We start from the raw sequence: 12,695 nt of genomic DNA, 5'->3' as shown, positions 1-12,695 counted from the left end.
TCATATGGCTAAAACACAATTACACTCTAAAACCCCAGCGCTGAATTGTCCAAGATACAGACAATGAAAATCAACATTGGGAAGGATGGAAAAGACAATTTGGAATTATCAAAAGCGAGGAAAGAAGCCTCGAAAGAAGCCTTGATGAGCAGATACCATGCAATATTAATGCTTGATATTAGACCATAAACGACCTGTGTACCTATTATTTTCACCTTGCCCTTTACGGTACTTATCCTACATACTGTAGTAAGGTCACTCATCTAGGTCGCCTCAGACTCAAACCAATTTTCCATGGTCAATGGTTTGTAACTTTAAGCAATATAGATCAAGGCTATGTTTGCTTCCATTGAGATGAACCAGTTGAGGTCAATTAAGCTTTTAACAATATGGGCCTACTTGTATGGCTGAACACAATCACACTCTGAAACCCCCAGCACTGAAATGTCCAAGATACAGAAGATGAAAATCAACATTGGGAACAATGGCAAAGACAATTCGGAATGATCAAAAGCAAGGAAAGAAACCCCGGGGGCCACTTCCATTGAGGAGAGGATACCATGCATTAATATTAATGCTTGATATCAGACCTTAAAATGACCTGTGTACCCATTATTTTTACCTTGGTTATCCTACATGTAGTAAGGTCACTGAGGTCGCCTCAGACTCAATCAATTTTCCATGGTCCGTAACCATAAGCAATATACATATAGACCAACGCTATGTTTACTTACATTGAGATAAAACCAGTTGAGGTCTATTAGCTTATAACAATATGGGACTACTCATATGGCTAAAACACAATTACACTCTAAAACCCCAGCACTGAATTATCCAGGATACAGACAATGAAAATCAGCACTGGGAACGATGGAAAAGACAATTTGGAATTATCAAAAGCAAGGAAAGAAGCCCCGGGGGCCACTTCCATTGATGAGCAGATACCGTGCAATATTAATGCTTGATATTAGACCTTTATAAACGACCTGTGTACCTATTATTTTCACCTTGCCCTTTACTTATCCTACGTACTGTAGTAAGGTCACTTATCTACATGTAGGTTGCCTCAGACTCAAACCAATTTTCCATGGTCCATGGGGTCTCGAAAAGCACTTTAAATACATATTTTCCATTTTCTGAAAATGTGCCCCTTAACAAGTATTGGCATGTGAACCCTACCCTTAACAAGATTTGGAAACAAAACAATACTTTTGGCAAGTTTCCTGAATTGACCCCCTAAAACAAGTACAGCAATATTTTTGTTTTTATGTCACGAACGTCAGCTTTACCTTCACCTACATCAGTGGGTTTAGACAGCCCCACCTCTCACGCAAATCGTACTCTAAATACGTAGTGTGACTCTTGGGGCAAAAGTACATCCTTTATAAATCATTTGTCTTGATTTTTTACACCCTTGCAATTTTGACCTTAAATATGTCGCAATCATAACAAAAATAGATACCCTTTTTTCATTATTTTAGTGTTTTTGACACCCTTATCAAGCACTATGTACATATGTAACGTGCCCTATCTTGAAAAAGACATGTTTACATGTTTTGGGGGTTGCGCATGTTATCCACTCCTTAATGTATGTGCCCTCCCCCGGTCAAAATATTTTACAAGCTTGGATGAATATTTTAAAAAGGAATACATTGTCAGTCCCACCTCATCCCTTCATTTCCCAAATATTTCATCTTGTGAATGCAAACACCTTGATATATGTTTTAAGTGAAACATATAAACAATATCATAATAAAACAGAAAATGAAAGTATATAGGTATCATAAATTTTAGATGTTCATGCAAAATCATGCATGTCATTGTCAGCTAAATGTACAGTGTAGGTAGCCAAAATATACTGCACAATCAAATTAACAAAGGAATGAACATGTACTGAGAGCACTGTATGTCCTAATCTTTTAAGAGGATGGTTGCTTAGCAACAATAGCTTCCTATATATATCGATGGATGGACTTAAGATAGATGGCTAACAAATTTGATAGAATGACACAGTATCTAGGTCGCTATATACATGTAGTTCAAGTGGAATCTAATATCCAAGCTATTCAGATGGAGACAAAGCCCAGGGCATTCTGAAAATCATGCAATTTTCTTTTAATGTAGTAATGCAATTACCCCAAGACCAGAGATACAAATATATCCATAACGCACTTTGGAAACAACAGTATTGAAGTAAAAGTACATGTATAGGCCTTTTTTATATGTGTGTTTTCAGTGTTTGATTCTCTGTGTGCATTTTGTTAAACATTGAATACTGAATTTAGTATTGAAATATTTTTGGTTGCTATTGCTTGTCTTCACATTATGTGAAAACTATTGCAGCTCAGTGGATATACATCTCTGCATCTGTTGCTTTAAATCACAAGGTCTATGGGTTGGAATCCCACTGCAGCACTCACATCCTTTGGAATTCTAGTGTACCTAAATTTGCTACTCTCCACCCAGGTGTAGTAAATGGGTAACTGGTAGGAAGAAATTCCTTGAATGATTGAGTGCCTGGTCAGACTATCTGTGTTTAAAGCCAGGTTTTTCGTTTCATCTGCATAGCAGAGCGAGACTATATGCATAGCTTTTCCGACAGCAATGGCATCGTCGTCCATATCAAATCTTAACTGAAGGTTAAGTTTCTGAAATGTCATCATAACTTAGAAAGTTGATCGGCCTAGTTCATGAAAGATGAACATAGTGGTTATCAAGTAATACTGAACATCCTGCCAGAGTTTGATGTCACATGACCAAGGTCAAAGGTCATTTAGGGACAATAGACCATGATAAGGGAACAACATCAAAGTCTTAAACGAAGATTAATTTTTTGAATGTCATCATAACTGTATAAGGGTAATCAAGTACCAATATTACTGAACACTTTGCCTAAGTTTCAGGTCATATAACCCATGTCAAAGGTCATTTAGGGTCGATGAACTTTGGTCATGTGAGGGGTATTTGTTGATTCCCATCATAACTTTCAAAATTTAGGGATCTGGTTCATGAAACTTGGACATAAGAGAAATCAAAAAGCAATGAATTATCCCTTATGAGTTTCAGGTCACATGACCAAGGTCAATGGTTATTTGATAAAGGTTGGCCAAGGTTTATTTTCTTAAATATCATAACTCTGAAAGTACATGTATATGGATCTAGTTCATGAAACTTGGACAAAAGTGTAATCAGGCATCAGAGAATATCCTGCATGAGTTTCAGGTCACATAACCAAGGTCAATGAACTTTGGCTGTGTTGGGGGTATTTGTTGAATTGCTATCATACATGTATACTGAAAAGTATGGATCTATTTCATGAAATGTAGACATAAGTGTAAGGGTAATCAAGTATCACTGATAATCTCGCATCAGTCTTTGGTCATACAATAAAGGTTACATGTCATTTAGGGTCAGTGAACCTAATATTTTATTTAACACAGTTGAATAATATATCAGATTATTTTACTCACATTTTGGCCCATTTTTCCAGTTCAGCATCAAAATAGAATTTGAGTCCTTTAGGCTGAAGACCAAGTGAATTACCACAGAAGTAGATACATTCATCTTCTTTATTAACCAGAGATAGATCAACTACAACAAGAAACAATCAATATAGGATTCACATTATTCCCTTCCAACTGAACAAAAAACATAATACAAAATGATCACATTTGAAAAAAAAAACAAAAAAAAAACAATAAACAAAGACAAAGAAATACAAACTTTTAGATTTGCTTTACAGATCTATGAATATATGTGGAAATGGTGGGGGGGGGGTGCAACAAGTAATATGAAGATGCCATTTCTAGAAACCAATGACAAAAAGACATCTTCTAACTAACAGGCTATCCCCACTGTGTACACCTAGATACATGCTTCACGAAGAGCAAAACATCTCTTGACATTTATACTACAAGTGATAAAAGAAGTAAACACAGAGGCTTACCTTTGCAAAACCCATTCATTTTAACATAAATTTGGCAAACCTTGATTATTTTAATATATAAGAAAATAGAAATGACAGCAATGAGAATAGAGGCAATGTAGGCAATTCCTGATTAACAATGAACAACAGAGCATTAATAAGAAAACATTATTTCATAACTTATAAACCAGTTTTGTAATGAGAGTGGTACATGTACGATTGGAATATTTCATTTTATTTTCATCAGAAAGAGAAAGCTAGGGCTGAAGCAAAATGGGTAACTGACATTCAAACGACAGTTAAAACTTACAAGAATATAAAGAACTTACTATTTTGACAATAGTTTGGCACACAATTCTGAGTTACAGTTGTAAACTTAAAAAACAGAAGACATGTGAGTCAGTGTATTGAAGAAAATAAAGGAGTTACTAGTCCCTACCTTCCATCACAAAACATTAATACCACTACCACAAAGATTAAAAAATATTGCAAAGTTAAATATTCACAATTTTCATATTGTCTGAATTTAATACGACTTTCACCTACATGAATGAGCTTCACTAAAGCATCTTTTAAATCAACTGTCCACTTGGGTTGGATTTCCCTTTTAACTAACTACCTGATTCTTCAATTGTAAAAAGTTGTAAGATTTACCATCTGGTAATTCCTTCATCTTAGGCATGATGAATTCCTCTCTTAGTGGAGCTAGCTGATCAAGTTCATCCATCTTCTTGGCAAAGCCGTCACTCAGAATGTCCAAACCAAACCTATTGGCCGTCTCCTTCAATTCTACTAGAGGTGACATTCCAGTCTGGCGGTCAGTCTTCATCACCTTCTTACAAGGTGGTGATGAGCCATTTTCAGCAGTCCGGGTATACGTTGATTCTGCTGCTCGTTTCTCAGCCATTGTAGAAATGGTTCCGATTGCAGGGCCTGAAGTGTTCAAAATTGTGAATTCAGTTTATAACAGTAATTTGACTTGAGGCTATTAATTATCATTAAACTAAACAAAACTTTCTAATTTCCTCAATAATCTTTTGTGACTTTGCTTTATCATCAGAGCTGCATCCATCCAGATATGATTTCAAATAATGGCACCTGTAAAGTTTCTTTATAAACATTGCCATAGGTTTGTACATTATCACAGATTTATCAAATGAAAAAGACAGAACTAAACCAGAGTAGACTATTAAGGCCCTGTTTTTCCTTTTTTTTCATTAGGGACTGCAGAGTCACTAATTGTGCATGCATGACAGAGAACCATCAGTGTAGGGGAATTAAAAGAAGTAAAAATGAATGTTTGGAAGATTGTAAGATTTTATTGACTTTGTTGACCACCTCTCGAGTATGAGAGTACAAACATATACATGAATACAAAAAACATAAGTGATAATATATAGATGTACAACCTGGTACGTGAAGGCGTTAAGGACATTTGACTACCCTACCACTCAGTGTACACACATTCTCATCTACTTTACATTCTATCAAACTATTGTCTGTTTTCTTTGGTTTTGAAAAAAAAATAAACAATCATTCTGACAAATTGTTTTCAAGTGGCAAGCATTATCTGAATTGGATAGCTTGGGCATGTGCAATGCATTTGGTTTACTGGCTATTAGATTACTGGGTAAATACAGAATTCTCTCTTTGTGAAAAAAGGGACAAACAAAAATGTAATGAAATTCATCTCCTATAGTATCATGTGTACAATGAAATTCATCTCCTATAGTATCATGTGTATTCCTATAGTATCATCGTACATAGAGTACGATGCAATTCATCTGTCAGGCTTGCGTCACACCTCCCATTATTAACAGGCAATCCATTTGTTCGACATCTGAATTTTCTTGAAGTGACATTATTTTTCTTACACAGGATCTGTAAATACTTTTCAAACGTCAGAGTATCCTTAAACATTCTATAATTGTTCATGTGACTGCCCACCACTCTTGAGAAACATATTAAAAAGTTGAAGTTTAGCAGTGTGTGAAATCCATGCAGTACTAAATCCATCTCCCTGTGCGGTGTGCCAACCACACATTCCCTTTCCCTGTATAATGAAAAATATTTGTGATGATAACCATTGTGATTTTGATGGAGATTGTATGTCTCCTTGTAAATGCAAAAGAAACTTCAAAATTGTATATAAGTGCTTGGATTCTTTTCCCTTAACTAATCATAACCAGTGTTATTCCTCTTTATTTATCAGGATTAGTTTTTACACCCTTATTATTAAAAATAGGAACGATAATCCCTATCTTTTAGGCACCATTCAGTTGGAACAATATCACTGTCCAGTACCACATTAAAGAACTTTACCATCATGTGAAGCATCTCTACAGGATATCTCTAAAGAAATTCATTTATCCTGAGGTCTTTTCCACATGCTTTTGAATTTTAAGTCTCCTAATCATTAATTCTACTGCTTTTAAAGTGACTGACAGAAAATCCTTAAGGATCATCTCCCAGGCTTGAGGAGGACTGTGCATCTTACCTATACCGAAACGACTAAAATGATTCACAAAATCCCCTAATGAAGCATTTCCTCATTTCTTTCCTTTGCGCTCATTATTGAGTAATTGCCAATATTCTTTTATATTGGATTCGTGTAATGAACTGAGAGATTATAAATCCCTATGATATGATCTCTTTTGTGTCTCAAATTATTACACGTAGGCCTATATTGCTTTTCGGTACTTAATGCGGCAGCCCGAACAAGTACACGCGACACTGTCTGAAGACGTGTCGAGGTCCCCAAGGCAAGGGCGGTACGTACCATACGTGTAAATAACATATATGGGAATCAATTCCAGGCTTCGTTGAGAGTTAGCATATGTTAACCCTTTGAACCCGATTGGCCGGAATACCGGCCTACCAGTGAACACGCAAATACCCGATAGGCCGGAATACCAATCCTCATCTAAGACGAAGGAGAAGCTGTATTACTATGCTGGTTAAACCTCATCTTAACTATGCGTCTTCAGCTTGGGATCCCTACACAACTACAAACATAAAAGATCTCGAAAGGGTCCAGAATGCAGCAGCTAGGTTCACCACCAACACTTATGGGCAACTCTAGTGTTACTGCTCTGAAGCCAAGGACTCCTTGGGTTGGATCCCCCTCCAAGAGGAAAGACAGGGTTCCCGAATCACCAGTTTATTCAAGATGATCCACGGTTTAATGGACGTCAACTACAATAAGTACAAGGAATACATCTCTCTGAAGGAAAATTGAGCAAGACGGGGTCATGATCAACAATTCTACATTAAACATGTCAGAACAGTATGCAAACTCATTTTTCCGAGGACTGTCAAAGACTGGAACCCGGCGGGGGCACTCGACCAAACAAGTGGTGGGGGTGTGCCGCGGGCGAGACAAAAAACGGGGGCCTTGGAGCGGGCTTATTGTAAAAAGGAGGGTCCTCGGAACGGGCTTCGGAACGACAAATTTTTGTGAAAACGCTTAAACGGGGGTCCTTGGAACGGATCGCCAGCCTCCCTACGGAACGGTCATGCGTGCATGATGCAGCTAGCGCGGCCTCCGCCGGGGAGCTCTGCGGCCGCTTTTCACCAAAATTGCAGCTCATTCAACGCGATTGGAATGGCGTAACGAAAAATATGCGAAGCTTTGGAGCGGATTTCTCTCTTCTTTTTTCTCGATAAGAAGAAAATGCTATGCCTTGGAGCGACTTTCTGTGTTCTTTTTCTCAACAAGGCAAAAATGCTATGCCTTGGAATGGAAATTTGAGTGTAAAAATGGGGGTCCCCTCCGCGGCACATACCCACTATGTGTATACAGCCACACGCGTGTGTCTTTACCATCCAGCCACACGCGTGTGGTTATATCCAGAACACCTATCTGTGGATACCGCCACACACGCCGCCAGTAATAACAGTAAAACACGTATGTAGGTCTGACCGTCTATATCACGATCAAAATAACCTCATTTCTTCATTAAATTCTTACATTCTAAACCCCTTTGATATCCTTAGATCATTTCAATTTCATTCTCACCGTCTTCTCTCCTTGCCTTGTTACAAACGGTCGTCTGTTTAACAGCAAATTCTCTTTTTCTACTTGTGTCGATTCTGGCTTCCTTCGCGGTACGGTGGCAGACCCATACAGCGTTAGCGCAGCGCAGTAGACATACACAGTTTGGGTTACGTTTACGTTTGGTACGAATAATTTTCGTACCAAGCGTTAAGCATGCACGAATCCCGAGTTTCGTACGTACACGCACATAGCCTAGAGTCAGTAGAGAATCGACACAAGTAGAAAAAGTGTGGAAATTTGCTATTTAACAGGCGGCCTTTTGTAACAAGACAAGAAAAGCAAGGAAAGAAGACGATGAGAATGAAATTGAAACGATTTAAAGAAATCAGAGTGGTTTAGAATGTAAGAATTTAATGAAGAAATGAGGTTATTTTGATCGTGATATAGACGGTCAGACCTACATACGCGTTTTACTGTTATTACTGGCGGCGTGTGGCGGTATCCACAGATAGGTGTTCTGGATATAACCACACGCGTGTGGCTGGATGGTAAAGACACACGCGTGTGGCTGTATACACATACTGTCTGAGTGCCCCCCCGGGACTGGAACCATCTCCCCTCCTCAGCTTTTGTATTCCAACCAGCAACTTTTTAAGTCAACAACACTCAAAAAAAAAAAAATCGGAACCTCAAGTTGGTGACCGTACGCGACACACCTTGGATTCCTACCAAGTTCCAAGTTCCTTCTGCCATTCCGCACGGCAGATCTACTCCGGCACACAAACCTCACATCACTTCCCGATGGCTTGGCCGGAGCTTCAGATCAGCGAGACGGCGAACATGCGGGTGCAACAGTGCCAACACTGCATAAAAATTTACGTGACTTTTTGGACTCCTTGGAATAAGCACCTTTAACTTATATGATACTAGTACCTACCGGTACCAGTCACTATTGGCATGCCCGGTAAGCGATATTTGCTTTTGAATTGAGTAGGTTTCTATCTACGTCATCAAATCACATTTTAATTTAATTAAAACGAGCAATATCTCGACACGAACTTACCGCTTGTATATCGACACAACAAATACTAGTACGGTAGCACAAAGAGTGCACAATAATTATGAAACGGGAGCTTACGAAAATTACGTATGCACGTAAGAATCGTATCTGTGTACTAAAGGGCTAGGGGGCGGGACATGGGCGGGATCAACTGTCAGCCAATCAACGAACTCGAAACTACAGACTAGTCCACGATCGACCCGATTTTAGATTAGAACAAATTGCTCATTTTAAAAATAATAATAATATAGGGCATTTATATTGCGCATATATCCACCTTGTTAGGTGCTCAAGGCGATTTTTTTTTAATATCGTGAATGATCATTTTATTTGAGATTTGAGCAAAGTTATTCATAAGATGATTTAAAACATTCCATGCTTCTACAATAAGTACCAAATTATAATGTTTTATAAAAAAAATCGCAGAGCAATCGTAGGCGTGCTGTGGCTTTCGGATATGACTTGAAAAGAATTTTACTTTAGGTAGAGTTTATTTGAAATTATGAAGAAGATGTATATTCTACGTAGTACATATCTTATACGGTTATATTATACATATATATATATATATATATTTATATATATATATATATATATATATATATGTATATATATATATATATATATATATATATATATATATATATATATATATATATATATATATATATGTATATATAATTGTATATTTTTTTGTCTTTTGTTTAATAATATTTTATTTTCTTCCTCTTCCAAATCATTAGCGATTCATATAAATAAAGTTTCTTTGCATATAATACACAAATAAACAAATAAATATATTTATCAATGTCAATGAGATGAAAATTATTTTTTCAATGGTTACAAATGAAATTAAACTGCCAAATTTCTCTTCTATGACAATGTGAAACTATAAAAGAAAAAAAACATATCAATTGACAAAATAAAGAAAAAAAACATACTTTATAAAAGATGACTTTTTTTCCATTAATAGAAAATTAAATTATTGTACAAGAAATAAAAAGAGGATAAAAGATTATTTTAACGGTTAATGAGAGGAAGGTTATTATCTTAAAACATCCCTACACACTCACCTTACCCCCCTCATCTCTCTCACCAGACACACACACAAGCTCACTTCAACCAAGGAGATATCACCTCTCATATCTCCTTGCTTCAACTCACCACCACCACCTCCCCGTCCCCGTCACAAAACTCACGCATCCATCATCTCCGTACACCAACGCAAGATGCATCCCGCTCGCTCTGGTACAACTATCTGTATTTGAACGAATAAACAAAACAAAACAGAAAAAAATGAAGCAATTTCCATAGTATTAAGAAAGGTATGCATTGATTTGTTCCCATTTTTAAGTGCACCCCCAGCTTCCACTTTTCAAACGCTATTTGATATTCCGTATCTCTATTCTCTTTAACCGAATGTATCAATTTCTGTACGGTTGGCAATATTCCCTGTTTTTATGAACTAACAATGATATTCTTAATTAAGTATAATACATTTTATTAAAGTTACTCTTGTAGTATTTCCAGATATCCCCATGAAAATTGTTTTCCAACTGTCATTGCCAAAGTTCCTTCAGTTGAAATATTTTACTCATCTCTTCCCATAATCGCTTAACTTCAGGACAATAAAAAAATAAATATTGGTAAGACTCAACTTCTTTTTTACAAAAGGAACACAAATTATCTGTCTCAAAACCAAATTAAAAAAAATTCCCTTTCGTGTACACAGCCCCTTGTAATTGTTTGTATTGAAATTCTATGTGTTTATTGCATAACATTGCACATTTCCGTCTCAGAAATACTTCTTTCAGTTCCCCCATTCCCAAATCAGATTGCCCATCTGTAACATGAAATACATAATCAATTTGACAATTTTCAATGAAATGGTCATAATTCGTCTAGATTTTATATCACATAGTTTCTGAACATGCCCACATAATCAATTGAATTTCAAAGTTGTCTGTAGCCATTTCCATAAATCACCTTGTATCCACTCTTCTATAATTACTGAAAATATCTTTTGAATTTTGAGCAAATTTTCAGATGAAAATTTCAGATTAGGCCTATACCAGTATGAAACTGGTCTTAATTGACCTCTAACTATTATATCCAAGACCTTAACTATACCTTTCTGAAATAATTCAATATAAAAAAGGTCTTATTATTGAGGCATATACGCTTGTTATTAAAAATAATGGGATTACTTTTCCCTCCAAAATGTCTTCACTTATCCAACTTGTGCCATGCCTTCAGCATATCTTGTAAAGCAATGGTATACACTATATAGCGTACCTACAGGGGGGGGGGGGCAGAGGGGGCAGTCTGCCCCCCTGACGAGTCACAACCCATACAAAAGACAAATCCCTGCCCCCCCCCCCTGACGAGCTTGAAAACCTATTTTGCCCTCCTGACGAGCTTGAATACCTATTTTGCCCCCCTGACGAGCTTGAAGACCCCCTTTTTTGTTAATCTTTTTTCTGGTACGATTGAACAGACTTTTTGATTGAAGACCCCTCTATGTTTTTATTTTATTTTTTTTGCTTTTCAATTTTTTTGGTACGATTGAAAAGCTTTTTGATTGAAGACCTTTTTTTTAAATTTTATTTTTTATTTATTTTTTGCTTTTCAATATTTTTTCTGATACGATTAAAGAGCTTTTTGTTTGAAGACCCTTTTTTTTTGCTTGTCAAATTTTTCGACCGGTTTTGTCCCCCCTGTAGAAAATCCCAGGTACGCCGCTGATTGTATACGTTTAAAATTCATTTTACTCATATCATAATCACACAGATATATGATTCGACCACCAGTCCTAAAGAGCTAAAAAAATATTCGAAGGTTGCTTTCCCGAACCCGAACTTTTCCCTTCATCCATCAAACGTTTACTCCACATTATTCGTTGGGTCTTAACAAAGACCTCAAAATTTGGAGCTCTCAGTCCTCCAACAGAATAGTCTTGTTATAGAACCTTGCGTTTTATTCTATCTCTTCTTCCCCAAATAAAGTTAAAAGAATTTTTTTCAATTTCCTGAAAAACTTCTTTTGGGACTGTCATCAGGAAAGAAACACAATTTAGTTTTGAAAATGCATCATACATTTTCAAAAGTTTTATTTTACCATACATCCTAAGATCTCTTTGCTTCCACCAACCAATAAGTCTTTTAATTTTACTCAAAATTCCTTTACAAGTTCATTTTATTTGTCTTCCAACTTTGAGTTTGAATAAATGACAAACATAAGTGTGTATGAAACAATAATCAGAGTACATAAAAAGAGTATGCAGAAAACCGTATTGGTTTTTTTTTTAAATACTTTATACAGCTTAAGACAGTCAAAGGAAGACGAGGAGACCTAAGTGAAGCAATGTTTTTAAATTAAGGTTCCCCATTACGAGTTCAAAGAACATAAGATAAACAACACAGAAATGGCAATATAATATAATATGATAACCAACTTAAGGAGAGAGGCGGGGAGAGAAGAGGGACACATTTAAATGATTTATGTACAAAAGGGACAAAAAAGGGGATATGAGGACAGAGACCAGCCAGGCCCGGGAAAGGGAGGGGGGTAGTTTAAGTCATCTTCAACTTTACAATCCCGTGCGAAATATACCTCTAAGATTTAAATATGTTGTAACCAATGTCCAAGAAGTGGTCTATCTTTCTATTTTCCCAGAAGTTTGTTTATAATAATATATTCCACTTGCTCATTTT

General features: G+C 36.5%; 1 protein-coding gene across 3 annotated transcripts in view; it reads right to left on the bottom strand.

Annotated features, from left to right (window-relative positions):
- Positions 1–9,022, bottom strand: part of LOC121428512 (kynureninase-like) — a 33,080-nt gene extending 24,058 nt beyond the window's left edge. Inside the window, exons 1-3 of one of the 3 annotated variants that reach the window (XM_041625206.1) lie at positions 8,986–9,022; positions 4,580–4,858; positions 3,471–3,591 (exon numbers count right to left, since the gene is read on the bottom strand). In XM_041625206.1, coding sequence (XP_041481140.1) covers positions 3,471–3,591; positions 4,580–4,832 — 374 coding nt within the window. In that variant the 5' untranslated portion in view covers positions 4,833–4,858; positions 8,986–9,022. Of the gene's footprint in view, positions 1–3,470; positions 3,592–4,579; positions 4,859–8,638; positions 8,760–8,859; positions 8,897–8,985 lie in introns of those variants that run through there. The other 2 variants (XM_041625197.1, XM_041625189.1) reach the window with 2 other exon arrangements.
- Positions 9,023–12,695: the final 3,673 nt, after the last annotated feature.

The sequence above is a fragment of the Lytechinus variegatus genome, chromosome 1 (genome assembly GCF_018143015.1).
Source record: "Lytechinus variegatus isolate NC3 chromosome 1, Lvar_3.0, whole genome shotgun sequence".
In the NCBI taxonomy this organism is placed as follows: domain Eukaryota; kingdom Metazoa; phylum Echinodermata; class Echinoidea; order Temnopleuroida; family Toxopneustidae; genus Lytechinus; species Lytechinus variegatus.
The sequence above is the reverse complement of the archived record's forward strand: the minus strand, read 5'-3'. Positions and strand labels throughout refer to the sequence as shown.